Below are 18,761 nucleotides of genomic sequence, written 5' to 3'. Positions count from 1 at the left end.
AACCACTCCTCCACCCACCCCTGTGCGCACCCATCCACCCACCCGCCCGTCCATCCATCTCCAACCGCTCCTCCACGCACCCCTGTGCGCACCTATCCACCCACCCGCCCGTCCATCCATCCCCAACCACTCCTCCACCCACCCCTGTGCGCACCCATCCACCCACCCGCCTGTCCATCCATCTCCAACCGCTCCTCCACGCACCCCTGTGCACACCCATCCACCCACTCATCCGTCCATCCATCCCCAACCACTCCTCCACCCACCCCTGTGCGCACCCATCCACCCACCCGCCCGTCCATCCATCCCCAACCACTCCTCCACCCACCCCTGTGCGTACCCATTCACCCACTCGCCTGCCCGTCCATCCATCCCCAACCACTCCTCCACCCACCCCTGTGCGCACCCATCCACCCACCCGTCCGTCCATCCATCCCCAACCACTCCTCCACCCACCCCTGTGCGCACCCACCCACCCACTCATCCGTCCATCCATCCCCAACCACTCCTCCACCCACCCCTGTGCGCACCCACCCGCCCACCCACTCATCTGTCCATCCCCAACCACTCCTCCACCCACCCCTGTGCGCACTCACCCACCCGTCCGCCCATCCATCTTCAACTGCTCCTCCACGCACCCCTGTGCGCACCCATCCACCCACCCGTCCGTCCATCCATCCCCAACCACTCCTCCACCCACCCCTGTGCGCACCCACCCACCCACTCATCCGTCCATCCATCCCCAACCACTCCTCCACCCACCCCTGTGCGCACCCACCCACCCACCCACTCATCTGTCCATCCCCAACCACTCCTCCACCCACCCCTGTGCGCACTCACCCACCCGTCCACCCATCCATCTTCAACTGCTCCCCCACGCACCCCTGTGCGCACCCATCCACCCACCCGCCCGTCCATCCATCTATCCCCAACCACTCCTCCACCCACCCCTGTGCGCACCCATCCACCCACTCGCCCGCCCATCCATCCATCCCCAACCACTCCTCCACCCACTCCTGTGTGCACCCATCCACCCACCCGCCCGTCCATCCATCCCCAACCGCTCCTCCACCCACCCCTGTGCGCACCCATCCACCCACCCGCCCGTCCATCCATCTCCAACCGCTCCTCCACGCACCCCTGTGCGCACCCATCCACCCACCCGCCTGTCCATGCATCACCACACCCAACCCAGCTCTTACTGCTGCTGGAGACACCTGGCAGAAAAGTTACACATACACAGCTATCCGTGCATCCCCCAAAACACCCATCCACCCCCATCCATATCTGACCACCCTTCCGTCTCTCCATCCCTCCATACACCCCCATCCATATCTACTCACCCTTCCATCTCTCCATCCACTCATCCACCCCCAATACATATCTGCCCACCGTCCCGTCTGTCCATCCCTCCATCCACCCCCATCCATTTCTGCCCATCCTTCCGTCTGTCCATCCCTCCATATACCCCCATCCATATCTGCCCTCCCTTCCATCCCTCTGTCCATCCATCCCCTCCAATACATATGTACCCACTCTTCCATCAGTCCATCCATCCACCTCCATACATATCTACCCACTTTTCCGTCCATACTCCCATCCATATCTATCCACCCTTCCATCTTTCCATCCATCCATCTATCTCCATTCCTCTATCTATGCAACAGTGGCCATCCCCTCCATCCATCCCTCCACCCATGTAGACACCCATCCATCTGTTCCTATACAGATCAATTCATTTACCCAACCCGTCTGGTGCACATTGATCCAGTTGTCTGTCTGTCTGTCCATCCATACATCCACCCATCCCTATCCACTCTCTTCACTCTGCCCATTGAATGGCCAGCAGTCTAATTGTGGATGGACGGATGGACAGACAGGTGGACGGATGAATGGACAGATGGACACTGTCATCCCTCTGCACCTGCTTCCACACTCCAGTCCTTGCTTCTTTCCCTTCTTTGCTCATTCTCCTCTCTTATTTCCTTGGAAGCACCTTCTTGGGAAGGTCCCAGCCCAGTGGTCGGTGTCCCCACCACACTTCAATGCAAAGGGGCAATAGCGAAAGGGGCTGGTGCCCCGGGTCCAGCCGCTGACCTGTGACGCTGTCGGTGGAGACGGGGCCGAGGCGCTTGCGGCCGGAGATTCCGTAGAGGTTGAACTTGTATCTGCGGGAGGGGGCCAGGTTGGTGACGGTGACCGTGCGGGATCCCCCATCCACGGGTAGGGCCTGGGGTTTGCCCTCCGCGTCCTTGTACTGCAGGAGGAAGGAGTCGAAGTCCCCGGCCTGGACGGTCCAGGAGAGCAGGGCGGAGTCGTGGGTGACATTGGAGGCCGAGAGCTCCCCCAGGCTGGGCTGGGTGCCGGGTTCTGCTGGTGCTGGCAGGGAGAGGGCAGGAGGGATGGTCCCATCAGTTATGGGTCAGGGTGGGAGAAGGGTATTGGAGATGCCATGGGGGGAGCAGTGGGGGGAGATCGCTGTGTGTATCTGCCCCTCCTCTCTTCCATCTTTCCAACGCCATCGCTTCGGTTCTCCCTCCCATTGCTGCCGTTAGCAATTCGTCCCTTTTCTGTCCCCCGCCGCGCGCTCCACCGCCTGTCACTGCCCCTTTCTGCGTCAGGCCCCTGCCACCTGCCTTGTCTCTGTCCCCTTCCTTCTCCCCTGCACCCTCCGTCAGCCAGGCCTCCCCTTCCTCTAGGGCATTTCCCTGGGTCACCTCGCCCGCAGTCACCCCCTCCTTCCCCACTGTTTCCCTTCTGCGATTTCTTCCTTCCTTTCACAGGCTGCAGCAGCACAAACCTCCCGGGGGGGGGCTCCTTGCTCCCTCCCTGCCTGGGTTCCCCCCCAGTCACACTCTATGCATCACACGCCCACCCCACCGAGGAGACGAGATGCGTCACCAGGCATCTCCAGGGGGGCTGCAGGCGGGGGGGGGGGGGTGATGGGGGAGGATGCCTGGGCCGTGTGTCTAGATGTATGGGTGGGGAGGCAGCTCGCTTTGCCCCTCCCAGCCCAGGAGCCACCGGACCTGGCAGACAATTGTTATTTAAAATACCCTTGGCAAAGGCTCCCAGCTGTCTCACCTCCACACTGCCTAGGGGGCGGGGCGGGCTGGGGTTGGGAAAGGAAGCCAGGACTCCTGGGTTCTCTCCCAGCTCTGGGAGGGGAGTGGGGGCTGGTGGTTACAGCACGGGGGGCTGGGAGCCAAGACTCCTGGGTTCTCTCCCAGCTCAGAGGGGAGTGGGGGCTGGTGGTTAGAGCAGGAGGGGCTGGGAGCCAGGACTCCTGGGTTCTCTCCCAGCTCTGAGAGGGGAGTGGGGACTTGTGGGTTAGAGCAGGGGGGGCTGGGAGCCAGGACTCCTGGGTTCTCTCCCAGCTCTGGGAGGGCAGTGGGGGCTGGTTAGACCGGGGTGGCTGGGAGGCAGGACTCCTGGGTGCTGCCCCCTAACACTGTGGAAGGAAAACAGGCTGGTGGGCAAGTGCTGGGCTGGGCAGGGGAAGGGGCAGTGGGTGCCGCCCCGGCTGGCAGGGGGCTGAGGCGTGAGCCGCCCAGGGGGTGGCGGTACCTGTCCGGACTCTGGCTCTGAGTGGGGGTGAGAGCTGGCCGCGGTGCACCCCATACAGCGTGACGTTGTACTCGGTGCCAGGCCGCAGTCCCCCAACACGGGTCGCCCGCTGGTCCTCCGGCACCTCGGCCTCCCGGGGCCCCATGCGCCCGGCTGCATCTTCGTAGCGCAGCAGGAAGGACTGGAACAGGGCCTTCGGCGCCCTCCACTGGAGCCCAAACCCATCGCTGGTCACGTTCCTGACCCCCAAGGCCCCCAGGTCGCTTGGCCCAGGGCCCCCACCAAGGGGTGCTGTAAGAGAGAGAGGGCGTAACACAGTCAGGGTGCCTGGGCTCTCTGGGAGGGGGGGCTGACGGTTAGAGCAGGGGTTGTATCTCTAGCTCTGGCAGGGGAGTGGGGGCTAGTGGTTAGCGTGGGGGGGTGGAAGGCAGCTAGGACTCCTGGGTTCTCCAAGGAGTCCATAGCCCTGCAAAGCCTGGCTGTAAGGATGGGGGGAAGGATCCTGTGGAGGAAGGCTGGCTGGAGTAAGGGGCGGGGGTTACCTGTCGACACGCTGGTGGTGATGGGCTCTGAGATGGTCCCGTCAGGTGCCACCCCCCGCAGCTCCACCTCGTATTCGGTGCCGGGGCTCAGCTGGGTGAGGATCACACTCCTCTTCCCCCCAGGCACCTGGGTCTGCCCGGGGGGCACCCGAGAGCCGGGCTTCTGGTACTGCAGCACAAAGTGCTGGAAGGTGCCAGTCGTGGCCGTCCAGGTGACGCGGAACCGGTCGGATGAGACATCTGTCACGGCCAGGTCCCCTGGGGGTGGCCCAGGGCGGGAGAGGCTGGGTGTGGGGGGGGGCTCGGTGCCAGATGCCTCTGGAGCTGGGGGAGGGCATGAAAGGTTGAAAGGGAGCCCCCCAGAGGGGACAGGTCCCTGCCCCATTCCCTGCCCCCCTGAGCCAGCCAGTCCCTGCCCTGGGGCCGGATAGGAGCCGGCGCCCCCCACAGGGGACAGGCCCCTGCCCCATTCCCTGCCCCCGAGCCAGCCAGTCCCTGCCCTGGGGTCGGATGGGAGCCGGCGCCCCCCAGAGGGGACAGGTCCCTGCCCCATTCCCTGAGCCCCCTGAGCCAGCCCGTCCCTGCCCTGGGGCCGAATGGGAGCCGGCGCCCCCCAGAAGGGACAGGCCCCTGCCCCATTCCCTGCCCCCCTGAGCCAGCCAGTCCCTGCCCTGGGGCCGGATAGGAGCCGGCGCCCCCCAGAGGGGACAGGCCCCTGCCCCATTCCCTGCCCCCCTGAGCCAGCCAGTCCCTGCCCTGGGGTCGGATGGGAGCCGGCGCCCCCCAGAAGGGACAGGCCCCTGCCCCATTCCCTGCCCCCCTGAGCCAGCCAGTCCCTGCCCTGGGGCCAGATGGGAGCCGGCGCCCTCCAGAGGGGACAGGCCCCTGCCCCATTCCCTGCCCCCCCGAGCCAGCCAGTCTACGCCGTGGGGCTGGAGGGGCCTGCTCCATTCCCCACTGAGTCCGTGGCATGAGGCCTGTAGCGGGTGGAAGCCGGACCAGCTGCAGGAGAAAGGGGGTTAATGCCAGAGGAGAGAGGGAGGGAAGGGGACGGCGGGAGTGGGGTGGAGTCGGCCCGTCCGACGGCCATGCCAGGCCCGTGGGCAGAAGCCAGCAGCCTGCGGGAGAGAGGAGGGCAGGACCGAGGGGGTTAGCGCCAGCGGGTGCATCGGTGAACAGCCAGGTGGCGCTGTGGCCGGTGGGGTTACTGAGCCAGAGGAGGCGACCCCCCCACGTTGGACCCCCCCCCCAGCACTACCTGTGGAGGCGACAAAGGAATAGGACTTGGAGAGCCGCCCCTGGACCAGGCCATGGATCTCCACCTGGTAGGTGGTGCCAGGCGCCAGGCCGTGCAGGCGAACCGCCGCGGCGTCGCCGGGAACCGCCAGCTCCCCCGCTCCTCCGCCGTCGCCCACCCGCCAGTAGCGGACCACCATGCGCTCTGCGTGGCCACGCATGCCCTCCAGTGAGACCACAATGGCGCCGGGGGAGTGGGCCACCACCGCCGGCTTGGCGTGGCCCCTGGGCCCCGTGGCCCAGCCGGGGGAGCCCTCCGAGAAGATGCCACCCTCCTTCCCGGCTATCTGGAGGTGGCCGGGAGGCCCTGTGGGCTCCTCCGCAGGGTGCCCCAGGGTGGGTGCCATGACCCCGAGCTCCTTCGAATGCTGGCCCAGCCCCACGTAGACCATCTCCTGTTCCTCCAGGGACTTCCTGTGCACCAGGTAGAGGTAGATGGTCCTGGCCACGCTGGCGATGGTTTGGTTGCCGCGGAGCGGGTAGCGTGTGGCGCGGAGGTAACTCTCCAGGCGCTGCAGCAGGGTCCCGTTGTACCGGGCCAGCTTGGCCGTCAGGTTCTGCGCCATGGTCCGAAAGAAGAGCTGGCTGGGGAGCGAGGAGGCGTTGGCCGGGGTGGCCCGGGGGCCTGGCTTCCCCGCAGGGCCAGGCGGCCGGAGACGGGCCACTGAGGGGCGTGTGGGTTCTGGGTGCAGTCGGCCAGGTGGGGGCAGGGTGGGCATCGGCGCTGCCAGGAGCAAATATTGGTGCAATTAGGGGATCCAATTCCCTGTCCCCCTGGCCAGCCAGTCCCCCACCCTGGGGTGAATCAGAGCCGGTGCCCCCTAGAGGGGACAGGCCCCATGCCCCATTCCCCACCCTCCAAAGCCAGTCAGTCCCTGCCTGGGGGAGACGGCACCTCCTGGAGGGGAAATGCCCCATGTTCCCCGGCCGGTGCCGGTGCGCTAGCTGCCAAGAAGAGAGAAGGGAAGAGAACTGGGTTAGTCCGACCCCCCACATGGCTCCGTGACCTGCGGATCCTAAATGGCTGGGAAGAGGGTGGTGAGTCGGGGGTGAGTGGGAGGGGGAGGTTCTGGATCCGACTGGGCTCCCGGGCAGCCTTGCTCTGGGCAGAATGAACCGATCACTCGCTGTGGGAGAGAGGGAAAGAAAAACCCTGTGCAGAAGAGTGGGGAGAAGAGAAGGAGAAACGTCTGGTTCCCTTATAGACGCACGGATGGACGGACGATGGACGACCAACTCGGCAGACGACTGGAGGGATGGAGGGATGGACGGACAGGTGGATGGACAGACAGAGGGATGGATCGACGGACCAAGGGACGGACAGATGGACAGGTGGACGGAGAGATGGATTGACGGACCAATGGATGGACGGATGGTCAGGTGGACAGATGGACGCTCTCGTCTCTCCGCGCTGCTCCCACACTCAGTCCTTGCTGATTTCCCTCCTTCGCTCGTCCTCCTCTCTCATTTCCTTCTTCCCTGTCTCCCTCCCCTCCCCCATTTCATCGCTGCTTCCCCTCCCCTCCCGCCCCCCCCGGCCGTGGGACCCACCGGTGGTGGCGCTGGTGCTGGCGGGAGGGCTCTGCTCTGGGCCGCGGTGGGCAGTCAGGGCGAGGGTGTACTGGGTGGTGCTGCGGAGGCCGGTCAGTGTGAGGGTGGTGCGGTCAGGGGGCAGGGGCAGGCGGGTGGGGGGCTCGGAGCTGTCCCGCCCCACTGGGCTGTAGCGCAGGGTGTATCCATCGGGCTGGGCAGCCGGGGGCTCCCAGCGCAGGCTCAGTGAGGTGGCCGTGGCCCCCGTGGGGCGCAGGTCGCGGGGAGCGTCAATCCCTGGAGGGAGAAGAGGGGTGAGAGTGGGGAGGGGGGGTCCCCTCCCCAGAGAACCCCCCTGTTTCCTATACTTCTCCCCAAGGTCCCCCTCCCCCCACAGGGCCCTCATCCCAGAGATTCCCCCACTAACACTTCCCCTGGGCTCCCATCACAGCCCCCAAACTTCCTACCCCCCGGGACCCCCGTCAGCCGCCCACCACCTACGGGTGCGGACGCTCTGGGTGGCGGGGGGCCCGAGGCGCTGGGCCCGCTGGGCCCGGACGGTGACGCTGAACTCCTGGCCTGGGCCCAGCCCCGAGCGCTCGAAGGACGTGGCCGAGCCGGGCAGCTGCAGGGACACGGCGCCCTCGGGGTCACCCTGGGGGGACAGAAAGAGAGGGTCAGGGGCTGGGGGACCCGGCCCCCCACCCTCTCAGGCACCTTTCCGTCCCAAGCCCCCAAACCACAGGGTCATGGCGCTACTGGGGGTCAGACGGGGTCAGGGGATGGGGGATCCCCTGGCCTCTGTCTGCACCCTCCACCCATGCACCCCCCACCCCCTCTTAACCCCCCCTTCCTTCCAGTGCTCCCTCCCAGAAGTGAGTCTCCCCAGGGTGGGGGCCAGGGGTCACACACCCTCCTCCCCCACTGACATCCCCTGCCCTCCAGGGCCCAGATCCGGGACCAGCCCCCCTGCAGGGGGCAGGGGATGATTGACACCCCCCCCCAGAACCCCATTACCGTGGGAACGAGGCGAATTTCATATCCATCCACGTGGATCTTGGGGCGAGTCCATTGCAGGCGGAAGGAGCCCTCGTCCCGGCGCCCCACGCGCAGCGTCACGGCTGGGATCTCTGCGGGGGGACAGGAGTGAGTGCCCCGAACCCTCTTCCCTGCCCCCAGCTGGCCAGACCCCCGCCCTGGAGCTGACATCCCCTGGAGGGGACAGGCCTGTGTCCCATTCCCTGCCCCCTGAGCCAGCCAGTCCCTGCTCTGGGGCCGGGGGGGAGCCGGCGCCCCCCAGAGGGGACAGGCCCCTGCCCCATTCCCCACCCCCCTGAGCCAGCCAGTCCCTGCCCTGGGGCCGGGGGGAGCCAGCACCCCCCAGAGGGGACAGGCCCCTGCCCCATTCTCTGCCCCCTGAGCCAGCCAGTCCCTGCCCTGGGGCCGGGGGGAGCCGGCGCCCCCCAGAGGGGACAGGCCCCTGCCCCATTCCCTGTCCCCCTGAGCCAGCCAGTCCCTGCCCTGGGGCCGGGGGGAGCCAGCGCCCCCCAGAGGGGACAGGCCCCTGCCCCATTCCCTGTCCCCCTGAGCCAGCCAGTCCCTGCCCTGGGGCCGGATGGGAGCCGGCGCCCCATTCCCTGACCCGTGAGCCAGCCAGTCCCCACACTCGACTGGAGGGGAGCTGGCGCCCCCCTAGAGGGGACAGGCTCCTGCCCCATTCCCTGCCCCCCTGCGAACCAGCCATTCCCTGCCCTGGGGCTGGATGGGAGCTGGCACCCCCCAGAGGGGAAAGGTCCCTGCCCCATTCCCTGCCCCCCAAGCCAGCTGCCCCCTGCCCCCGCCCCGCAGAGGGAAAAGGCCCCGTGTCCTTGTCCCTGCCCAGGGCCTCCCCCCTGCGTCCAGCCAGGGCCTTTGATCTCTGTCCCGTCCGGGGCGGGGATGGAAAGCAAACACCGTGGGGAACAAGGGCGCTCAGATCCCTGCCCCCCAGCACCGCGCCCCTGGCCGGGATGAATGGGGCCGATTCTAGAGGGGAACCGGAGCCGGAGGGGGCGCAGTGCCAAGGCTGATCTTGGCCAGCCTGGCTGTGGGGCGGGCGGCTCCTAACAGGGGGTCTCTGTGCCCTGGGACGGGACGTCCCGAGCAAGGGGGCCCCAGCTCCCATATACATCTGGGGGCAGCTCCCCCCCCACCTTGGCTGTGGATCAGGAGAGGGTTAGACAACACAAAGACCCTTCAGCTCGGTGCCCAGTGCTGCCCCACACGGGGGGGGGGCAAGGATGGCCCCCACCCACACCCCACCACTGGGATGGATGCCCAGGGATGTGGGCAGCAGCCACAGATGGGGCTGTGGGGGGGGCAGCCCAGGGCATTATGGGTAGGGTGGCCAGGGTGGTCCAGGGCATTGTGGGTAGGGTGGTTGGGGTGCCCAGGGCATTGTGGGTAGGGCGGTTAGGGTGGCCAAGGGCATTGTGGGTAGGGCAGTTGGGGCGGCCCAGGGCACTGTGGGTAGGGTGGTTGGGGCGGCCCAGGGCATTGTGGGTAGGGTGGTTAGGGTGGCCAAGGGCACTGTGGGTAGGGTGACCGGGGTGCCCAGGGCATTGTGGGTAGGGCGGTTAGGGTGGCCAAGGGCACTGTGGGTAGGGTGACCGGGGTGCCCAGGGCATTGTGGGTAGGGCAGTTGGGGCGGCCCAGGGCATTGTGGGTAGGGTGGTTGGGGCGGCCCAGGGCATTGTGGGTAGGGTGGTTAGGGTGGCCAAGGGCACTGTGGGTAGGGTGACCGGGGTGCCCAGGGCATTGTGGGTAGGGCGGTTAGGGTGGCCAAGGGCACTGTGGGTAGGGTGACCGGGGTGCCCAGGGCATTGTGGGTAGGGCGGTTAGGGTGGCCCAGGGCACTGTGGGTAGGGTGACCGGGGTGCCCAGGGCATTGTGGGTAGGGCGGTTAGGGTGGCCAAGGGCACTGTGGGTAGGGTGACCGGGGTGCCCAGGGCATTGTGGGTAGGGCGGTTAGGGTGGCCAAGGGCACTGTGGGTAGGGTGACCGGGGTGCCCAGGGCATTGTGGGTAGGGCAGTTGGGGTGGCCAAGGGCACTGTGGGTAGGGTGACCGGGGTGCCCAGGGCATTGTGGTTAGGGTGGTTAGGGTGGCCAAGGGCACTGTGGGTAGGGTGACCGGGGTGCCCAGGGCATTGTGGGTAGGGCAGTTGGGGTGGCCAAGGGCACTGTGGGTAGGGTGACCGGGGTGCCCAGGGCATTGTGGGTAGGGCGGTTAGGGTGGCCAAGGGCACTGTGGGTAGGGTGGCTGGGGTGGCCCAGGGCATTGTGGGTAGGGTGGCCGTACCTATGGTGCAGTCCTCGCCGGCGTAGCCGTCCTGGCAGTGGCACTCCCCGTGCCGGCACTCCCCGTGCCCCCCGCAGTCGCCGGGGCAGGCAGGCTGGCTGCAGTCAGGCCCAGTGTAGCCACGGTGGCAGGCGCAGACCCCATTCTTCAGGCAGCGCCCGCGCTCGCTGCAGTCGCCAGGACAGGCCTGGGTGCCGCAGTCCGGGCCGGCGTAGCCAGGTCTGCAGAGGCAGCGCCCGTCCTGGCAGCGCCCGCGCCCATGGCAGTCCCCGGGGCAGTCCGGCGTCTCGCAGGCCGGCCCCGAGTAGCCGGGGAAGCAGAGGCAGCGCCCGCCCTGGCAGCGGCCCTGGTCGTTGCAGTCGTCGGCGCAGACGGGCGTCTCGCAGTGGGAGCCGGTGAAGCCAGGGGGGCAGACGCAGCGTCCGGTCACACACTCACCCCGGCCCCCACAGCCCCCCGGGCACTGCGGCTCGGCACAGGTGGGGCCGCCCCAGCCTGGCTGGCACACGCAGCCGCAGGTGGCCAGGTCGAAGGCGCCGTGCCGGCCGCAGAGGCTCTGGGTGTCTGTGTGGCCTGCGGCGGGGAGGGAGGGAGACGCGGATGGGGTGAAACTGCAACCTGCCTGCAGCCCACCGGGGGGCGCCACCTGCCTGCCTTGGCCCCGCCCATCGCACCTTCCTCACTCCGCCCCTTTTGACACCCTCCCTGCTCCTTTGGCCCCGCCTCTGTCTGTTGCTCCTCCCACTGCTCCCCCCTCCCTCCTTCAGGTCCCCACCCCTTGCTATGGCCCCGCCCCATCCCACACTGGCCCTGCCCCTTTTTGACTCCCAACCCCCTCCTCTGACTCTGCCCAATATCCCCACCTCCTCCCCATGTCCCCCCTCCTGATGGCCCCCCAATCTCACCTGTGCCGGCCTGGGCGGAGGAGGGGCAGCAGCCCTTGGCCCCACACTGCTCCCGTAGCGCCTGGACCTGGGCCTCGAGCGCCCGCAGCCTGGCCAGCGCCTCCCGCAGGGCCCCCCCCTCGCAGTCACAGGCTGGGGGGGGCAGGTTGATGCGGTGGGTGAAGACTACCTGCTCGTCCCCCTCCAGCGTGTGCTCGTAGAGCTGGGGGGGCTTCAGCTGGCTGGGGGGGGCCAACGCCTCCTGCGGGGACTCAGACCCCACCCCCCCAGCCCCCTCACCCGCCCCCCGACGGATGCTGTAGATGTGGGAGAAGATGGTGGCGTTGGTGGGGGTCCGGCGGGGGTGGGGGGGAGGTCCCCCCTGCACAAGCAGCAGCAGCGACAGCAGCAGCCAGGGCCCCATGGCGTGGCCAGAGGGGGTGCAGACCTGTGGGGGGAGGCAGTTAGTGACGGGGACACAGAGACCCCAGGGACCCCAAAGACCCCCCCACGAGACCCTTCCCCTCTAGCGCCCAATTCAAACTCAGGCCAGAAATCAACCGCACAGGCCCACAAACAAACCACAACCGAAATCCAGTGCTGGGACCCCCGGCACCGAGACAAGCTCCCCCCAGCCAACCCACAGCCCCTGGGACCCCCGAGACTGAGACAGTGTCCCCCAGCTATCTCCCAGCCCCTGGGACCCCGGGCACCGAGACAGGCTCCCCCGATATCTCCCAGCCCCCAGAACCTCCGGCTCCAAGACAGCCTCCCCCAGCTATATCCCAGCCCCTGGGATCCCCGCCATCGAGACAGGCTCTCCCCAGCCACCCCAGAGCTCCTGGGACCCCCAGGACCGAGACAGGCCCCCCCAGTATCTCCCAGCCCCCGGGACCCCTGGCACCGAGACACGACCCCGCCACCTCTCTAGCTCCCAGCCCCACGATCTGGAGGCAGGTGCCGTGGCAGGACAGGTCTCTGTGGGACGCCAGGCCTGGGGTTGGGGTTGGGGGCTGCGCTGGGGGGGAGCAGGGCCAGGATTCGGAGCTGGGACCCCAGGGCGGCCGGCCGGAGCTGCATGGCTGTGGGACAGGTGTGGGGACCGCACCGCCTCCCGCTAAACAACCCGGATTCATGCTGCAAATATGTATCTGGAGCCGGGCCGGGGGAACAGGGCCAAAGGCCGGAGTTTGGCGGGGAGCCAGGAGCGAGAGATACGAGCCGGGGGAGCAGAGCGTGCAGACACATCCCACGCTGGGACGGAGCCGGCCCAGCCCATGTCCCAGTCCCCGGGACCCCCACCTCCCCATGTCCCAGCCCCCGGGACACCCGGCCTCGTCTCCCTCCAGGCCCAGCCCCTCCCCCCCATGTCCCAGTCCCCCTGGCCTCGTCTCCCTCCAGGCCCAGCCCCTCCCCCCCATGTCCCAATCCCCGGGACCCCCACCTCCCCATGTCCCAGCCCCCGGGACACCCGGCCTCGTCTCCCTCCAGGCCCAGCCCCTCCCCCCCATGTCCCAGTCCCCAGGACCCCCACCTCCCCATGTCCCAGCCCCCGGGACACCCGGACTCATCTCCCTCCAGGCCCAGCCCCTCCCCCCCATGTCCCAGTCCCCGGGACCCCTACCTCCCCATGTCCCAGCCCCCGGGACACCCGGCCTCGTCTCCCTCCAGGCCCAGCCCCTCCCCCCCATGTCCCAGTCCCCGGGACCCCCACCTCCCCATGTCCCAGCCCCCGGGACACCCGGCCTCGTCTCCCTCCAGGCCCAGCCCCTCCCCCCATGTCCCAGTCCCCGGGACCCCCACCTCCCCATGTCCCAGCCCCCGGGACACCTGGCCTCGTCTCCCTCCAGGCCCAGCCCCTCCCCCCCATGTCCCAGTCCCCGGGACCCCCACCTCCCCATGTCCCAGCCCCCGGGACACCCGGCCTCGTCTCCCTCCAGGCCCAGCCCCTCCCCCCATGTCCCAGTCCCCGGGACCCCCACCTCCCCATGTCCCAGCCCCTGAGACACCCAGCCTCATCTCCCTCCAGACCCAGCCACCCCCCATGTCCCAGTCCCTGGGCCCCCCCTCCATGTCCCCCCCCATGGCCCTGTCCTGCCTGTGATATCCCAGCCCCCGGGAACCGCCACTGTTAAGAAATAGCTGGTTTAAGAAGCGTGGCCTTTGCATTCTGGACTCCTGGCAGAGGAGTGGGGTGCAGTGGGGGGCTGGGAACCAGGACTCCTGGGTTCTAGTGCCGTTCTGTGCCTCTGTTTCCCCTCCCCATAAGCAGAATACTGTTGGCCAGGCTGTGGGGTTTCTGCGGCTGAGCCCGTGGCCGTTCACACAGCCCAGTGTTCCTGAGCTCTGCACAAACCCCTGCGGCTTCTTATTTTCACAGCTGTGGTCCCAGATCCTCCCGGCTTTCCAATAACCACTCGGACTTCCCCTGGGCTCCCCCGGGGGCTGCTGCTTCTTGGGCCTTGTACATCCCTCACTGCTCCTTTCATGTCCCTGCAACCGCCAGACATGGGGACAGAACCCAGGAGTCCTGGCTCCAAACCTCCCCGCCCCCCCGCTCTAACCCACCAGCCCCCACTCCCCTCCCAGAGCTGGGAGAGAACCCAGGAGTCCTGGCTCCAAACCTCCCCGCCCCCCCGCTCTAACCAACCAGCCCCCACTCCCCTCCCAGAGCTGGGAGAGAACCCAAGAGTCCTGGCTCCAAACCTCCTAGCCCCCCCGCTCTAACCAACCAGCCCCCACTCCCCTCCCAGAGCTGGGAGAGAACCCAGGAGTCCTGGCTCCAAACCTCCCCGCCCCCCTGCTCTAACCCACCAGCCCCCACTCCCCCCCTAGAGCCAGGGAGAGAACCCAGGAATCCTGGCTCTCATCCCCCCTGCTCTAACCCACCAGCCCCCACTCCCCCCCTAGGGCCAGGGAGAGAACCCAGGAATCCTGGCTCCCAGCCCCCCTGCTCTAACTCACCTGCCCCCACTCCACTTCCAGAGCTGGGCAGAGAACCCAGGAGTCCTGGCTCCAGCCTCTCGGCTCTAACTACTAGACCCCTCTCCCTTCCCAAAGCCATGAATAGAACCCAGGAGTCCAGACTTCCAGCCCCTCCGCCCCCCCCCGTCCACTAGACCCCACTCTCCACAGACTCTGGGGGTTGCTGTGCTGAGGGGTCCCAGCCCTGCCCCTGGGTCTTCTCCCTCCTGCAGCCCCCTGGTGGCCTGGGGGAGCAGCTGGGGGGCAGACTGGGGTGATGTGGGGTGCGCGGCCCTTGCAGCACTGGGAGAAGATCCCAGCCTGGCTCCCTCCCTGGCAAGTAGCTGACAGCTGGGAAAATTCCTGTGTGAAGAGATAAGGGTCCCACCCAGATCCCAGCCAGGCCTAGCTGCGGGGGCAGGAGATGGGGGTTGGGGGACTGGCTGGCTCAGTGGGGCAGGGAATGGGGCAGGGGCCTGTCCCCTCTGGGGGGCGCTGGCTCCCATCCAGCCCTAGGGCAGGGACTGGCAGGCTCAGTGGGGCAAGGAATGGGGCAGGGACTGGCTCAGTGGTGGGCTTGGGGTGACAGGGGGTCTTTCCCTTGTGGGGAGCCAGCAATTGTCACCATCTGCCCTCCCGTGTCTTCGGTGTCCCGGCTGGGTCTCTATTCATCTGTGGGATCCACAAATGCACCTGCCTGGGCACCCTCCTGCCCCCCAACCCCGACACACATGGGTCTCTGTCCTCCTGCCTGCAGACCCCTCCCCCAGGGCTCTGGCTCCCCCCACACTCCCTACCACTCTCCATTCCCGACCCCAATTTTCTCACCGCCCAAACTCCTAAACTGGGGGGGCGGTGCCACCGACAGGGCTGTGCTGGGACCGGAGGGTTGTCAGGCCAGAGGGGGAGGGGGCACCAGCAGTGGAGGCTACAGAGGTGGGGGAGGTACAGGAGTTTGTTGTGGTGGGGCACCGTGGGGGTTGCTGGGGACTAGCCCCCAGCACATGCCTTTGTTCAGGGGGTGGGGTGACGGGGGCGGGTCAGTGCTGGGAGTGGAGGCGGGGTTACCAATGGGTCATTCCCGCTGGCACCCAGCTTGCCAACTTCATCATGTAGCACGGGCCCCCTCAATGCCCCCCTTCGCCCTCCCTCCGTCACTGGATCCAGCCGTCTCCCTCCCCATCCCTCCCTCCCTCCCTCCATCCATCCCTATCTCCATTTCTCCATCCATCCCTACCTCTCTTCACCCTCCATCCTTCCTTCTATCCATCCATCCCTCCATCCTCCATCACTTCTTATCTCCTTCCTCCATCCATCCCTCCATCTCTCCATCCATCCCTACCTCTCTTCACCCTCCATCCTTCCTTCTATCCATCCATCCCTCCATCCTCCATCACTCCTTATCTCCTTCCTCCATCCATCCCTCCATCTCTCCATCCATCCCTACCTCTCTTCATCCTCCATCCTTCCTTCTATCCATCCATCCCTCCATCCTCCATCACTCCTTATCACCTTCCTCCATCCATCCCTCCATCTCTCCATCCATCCCTACCTCTCTTCACCCTCCATCCTTCCTTCTATCCATCCATCCATCCCTCCATCCTCCATCACTCCTTATCTCCTTCCTCCATCCATCCCTCCATCTCTTCATCCATCCCTACCTCTCTTCATCCTCCATCCTTCCTTCTATCCATCCATCCCTCCATCACTCCTTATCTCCTTCCTCCATCCATCCCTCCATCTCTCCATCCATCCCTACCTCTCTTCACCCTCCATCCTTCCTTCTATCCATCCATCCATCCCTCCATCCTCCATCACTCCTTATCTCCTTCCTCCATCCATCCCTCCATCTCTCCATCCATCCCTACTTCTCTTCATCCTCCATCCTTCCTTCTATCCATCCCTCCATCCCTCCATCCTCCATCACTCCTTATCTCCTTCCTCCATCCATCCCTCCATCTCTTCATCCATCCCTACCTCTCTTCATCCTCCATCCTTCCTTCTATCCATCCATCCATCCCTCCATCCTCCATCACTCCTTATCTCCTTCCTCCATCCATCCCTCCATCTCTTCATCCATCCCTACCTCTCTTCATCCTCCATCCTTCCTTCTATCCATCCATCCCTCCATCACTCCTTATCTCCTTCCTCCATCCATCCCTCCATCTCTTCATCCATCCCTACCTCTCTTCATCCTCCATCCTTCCTTCTATCCATCCATCCATCCCTCCATCCTCCATCACTCCTTATCTCCTTCCTCCATCCATCCCTCCATCTCTCCATCCATCCCTACCTCTCTTCATCCTCCATCCTTCCTTCTATCCATCCATCCATCCCTCCATCCTCCATCACTCCTTATCTCCTTCCTCCATCCATCCCTCCATCTCTCCATCCATCCCTACCTCTCTTCACCCTCCATCCTTCCTTCTATCCATCCATCCATCCCTCCATCCTCCATCACTCCTTATCTCCTTCCTCCATCCATCCCTCCATCTCTTCATCCATCCCTACCTCTCTTCATCCTCCATCCTTCCTTCTATCCATCCATCCATCCATCCCTCCATCCCTCCTCACTCCCTCCATCCTCCATCACTCCTTATCTCCTTCCTCCATCCATCCCTCCATCTCTTCATCCATCCCTACCTCTATTCACCCTCCATCCTTCCTTCTATCCATCCATCCATCCATCCTCCATCACTCCTTATCTCCTTCCTCCATCCATCCCTCCATCTCTCCATCCATCCCTACCTCTCTTCATCCTCCATCCTTCCTTCTATCCATCCATCCATCCATCCTCCATCACTCCTTATCTCCTTCCTCCATCCATCCCTCCATCTCTTCATCCATCCCTACCTCTCTTCATCCTCCATCCTTCCTTCTATCCATTCCTCCATCCCTCCATCCATCCCTGCATCCCTCCTCACTCCCTCCATCCTCCATCCCTCCCTCCACCCATCTCTGTGTGTCCACCTCCCCCCCCACCCCGCCACTCTCCGTCCATCCACTTCTCTCTTCCCCCCCTTCCCCCCCAGCTGCTGCGGGGCCCGGGCAGCCTCTCGCTCGGGCACTCTCCAAACTCCCTGCAAGCCGCCCTCCCCCGCCCATCCGCGATCCCAGCCCCTCCCCGCCCACCTGCTGCCCCCTCGGTGCCCGGCCGTGCGGCCCTACCTGGGAGCGGGGCGGCGGCTGCAGGGGAGAAGCTGCTGCTCCGGGCTGGGGGCTCCGGGCTCTGCCCTGTGCCCCCTGGTCTGTCCGCGCTGCGCGCCCGGCTCTGCGCTGCGCTCCGGGCTGGGGGCTCTGCGCTCCGGTCTGGGGGCTCTGCGCTCCGGGGTCTCTGCGCTGCGCTCTGGGCTGGGGGCTCTGCGCTCCAGGTCACTGCGCTGCGCTCCGGGCTGGGGGCTCCGGGCTCTGCCCTGCGCCCCCGGGTCTGTCCGCGCTGCGCGCCCGGCTCTGCGCTGCGCTCCGGGCTGGGGGCTCTGCGCTCCGGGTTACTGCGCTGCGCTCCGGGCTGGGGGCTCCGGGGTCTCTGCGCTGCGCTCCGGGCTGGGGGCTCCGGGGTCTCTGCGCTGCGTTCCGGGATGGGGCTCCCGGATTCCCGCGCTGCGCTCCTGGCTCTGCGCTGCGCTCGGGACTGTGCGCGCAGCTCCCTGCGCCCGGGGGCCGGGCCGGACCGGGCTGGGCTGGGCGGCGGGGGCGGGGGGGGCGCTCTCACTTTCACACACCCGGTTCGTCCCTCGCTCCCTGCGCTGCGCGGGGGGGGGGCGGGGGGTGATGTCATGGCCAGGCCGGGTCAGCGACCGCCCGAACCTGCCCCGCCCCGGCCCCCCCCGCCCGGCCCGACCGGCACCCCGCCCCCACCTGGGCTTGCTGGGCCCAGCCCGGACAGGGGCTGGGGGGAGACGTGACCCCGGCCAGGCGGCTCTGGCCCTCCCCTCCCCCAGCACAAGTGGGTCCAATACGAGCCATGTTGGCCCCCACCAGGTTTCTCCAATACCCTGGGACCAGCCACCCAGAGCAGCCCCCACCCTCACCCGAGACACTCGCCCCAGGCCTTCCTCCCACCCCCGCAACCTGTCAGGTACGGTGGGGGCACCAGGGCTCAGGCTGGGGAGCAGGGCACAGACCAGGCCAGGCCAGGGGGGCAGGGCACAGCCCAGACTGGGCCGGGGGCAGGGCACAGCTCAGACCGGGCTGGGAGCAGGGCACAGCCCAGACCGGGCCAGGCCAGGGGGGCAGGGCACAGCTCAGACCGGGCCGGGAGCAGGGCACAGCTCAGACCGGGCCAGGCCAGGGGGGCAGGGCACAGCTCAGACCGGGCCGGGAGCAGGGCACAGCTCAGACCGGGAGGAGGGCACAGCTCAGACCGGGCCAGGCCAGGGGGGCAGGGCACAGCTCAGACCCGGCCGGGAGCAGGGCACAGCCCAGACTGGGCCGGGGGCAGGGCACAGCTCAGACCGGGCCGGGAGCAGGGCACAGCTCAGACCAAGCCAGGCCAGGGGGGCAGGGCACAGCTCTGACTGGGGGCAGGGCACAGCTCAGACCAGGCTGGGAGCAGGGCACAGCTCAGACCGGGCCAGGCCAGGGGGGCAGGGCACAGCTCAGACCAGTCCAGGGGCAGGGCCCAGCTCAGACCGGGCCAG

General features: G+C 66.9%; 2 protein-coding genes and 1 long non-coding RNA gene across 46 annotated transcripts in view; all 3 read right to left on the bottom strand.

Moving 5' to 3' along the window:
• The window catches only part of TNXB (tenascin XB), a 91,579-nt gene extending 84,387 nt beyond the window's left edge, over positions 1 to 7,192 (bottom strand). For 43 of the 44 annotated variants that reach the window (XM_050920198.1, XM_050920223.1, XM_050920204.1 and 40 more), the window contains exons 1-5: positions 6,957 to 7,192; positions 5,368 to 6,129; positions 4,110 to 4,433; positions 3,568 to 3,858; positions 2,098 to 2,379 (exon numbers count right to left, since the gene is read on the bottom strand). In XM_050920198.1, the coding sequence (XP_050776155.1) occupies positions 2,098 to 2,379; positions 3,568 to 3,858; positions 4,110 to 4,433; positions 5,368 to 6,124 (1,654 nt within the window). In that variant the 5' untranslated portion in view covers positions 6,125 to 6,129; positions 6,957 to 7,192. The remainder of the gene's footprint in view (positions 1 to 2,097; positions 2,380 to 3,567; positions 3,859 to 4,109; positions 4,434 to 5,367; positions 6,130 to 6,956) is intronic. The other variant, XM_050920228.1, reaches the window with a different exon arrangement.
• On the bottom strand, positions 6,422 to 11,437 carry LOC127033090 (tenascin-X-like; the record flags this gene model as incomplete). Its single annotated transcript, XM_050920892.1, has 6 exons — positions 6,422 to 6,558; positions 6,957 to 7,232; positions 7,437 to 7,590; positions 7,953 to 8,065; positions 10,274 to 10,846; positions 11,179 to 11,437. Coding segments are annotated over 6 exons (1,512 nt in total), but the record flags the coding sequence as incomplete, so codon positions are not given.
• A 101-nt stretch (positions 11,438 to 11,538) lies between these two features.
• LOC127032779 (uncharacterized) lies at positions 11,539 to 17,677 on the bottom strand. Its single transcript, XR_007768922.1, has 3 exons — positions 17,614 to 17,677; positions 17,290 to 17,486; positions 11,539 to 11,605 (listed from the first exon to the last, which is right to left on the bottom strand). It is a non-coding gene; the product is annotated as an uncharacterized LOC127032779 (long non-coding RNA).
• Between the last annotated feature and the right edge of the window lie 1,084 nt (positions 17,678 to 18,761).

The sequence above is a fragment of the Gopherus flavomarginatus genome, chromosome 12 (assembly GCF_025201925.1).
Source record: "Gopherus flavomarginatus isolate rGopFla2 chromosome 12, rGopFla2.mat.asm, whole genome shotgun sequence".
Taxonomy (NCBI): domain Eukaryota; kingdom Metazoa; phylum Chordata; order Testudines; family Testudinidae; genus Gopherus; species Gopherus flavomarginatus.
The sequence above is the reverse complement of the archived record's forward strand: the minus strand, read 5'-3'. Positions and strand labels throughout refer to the sequence as shown.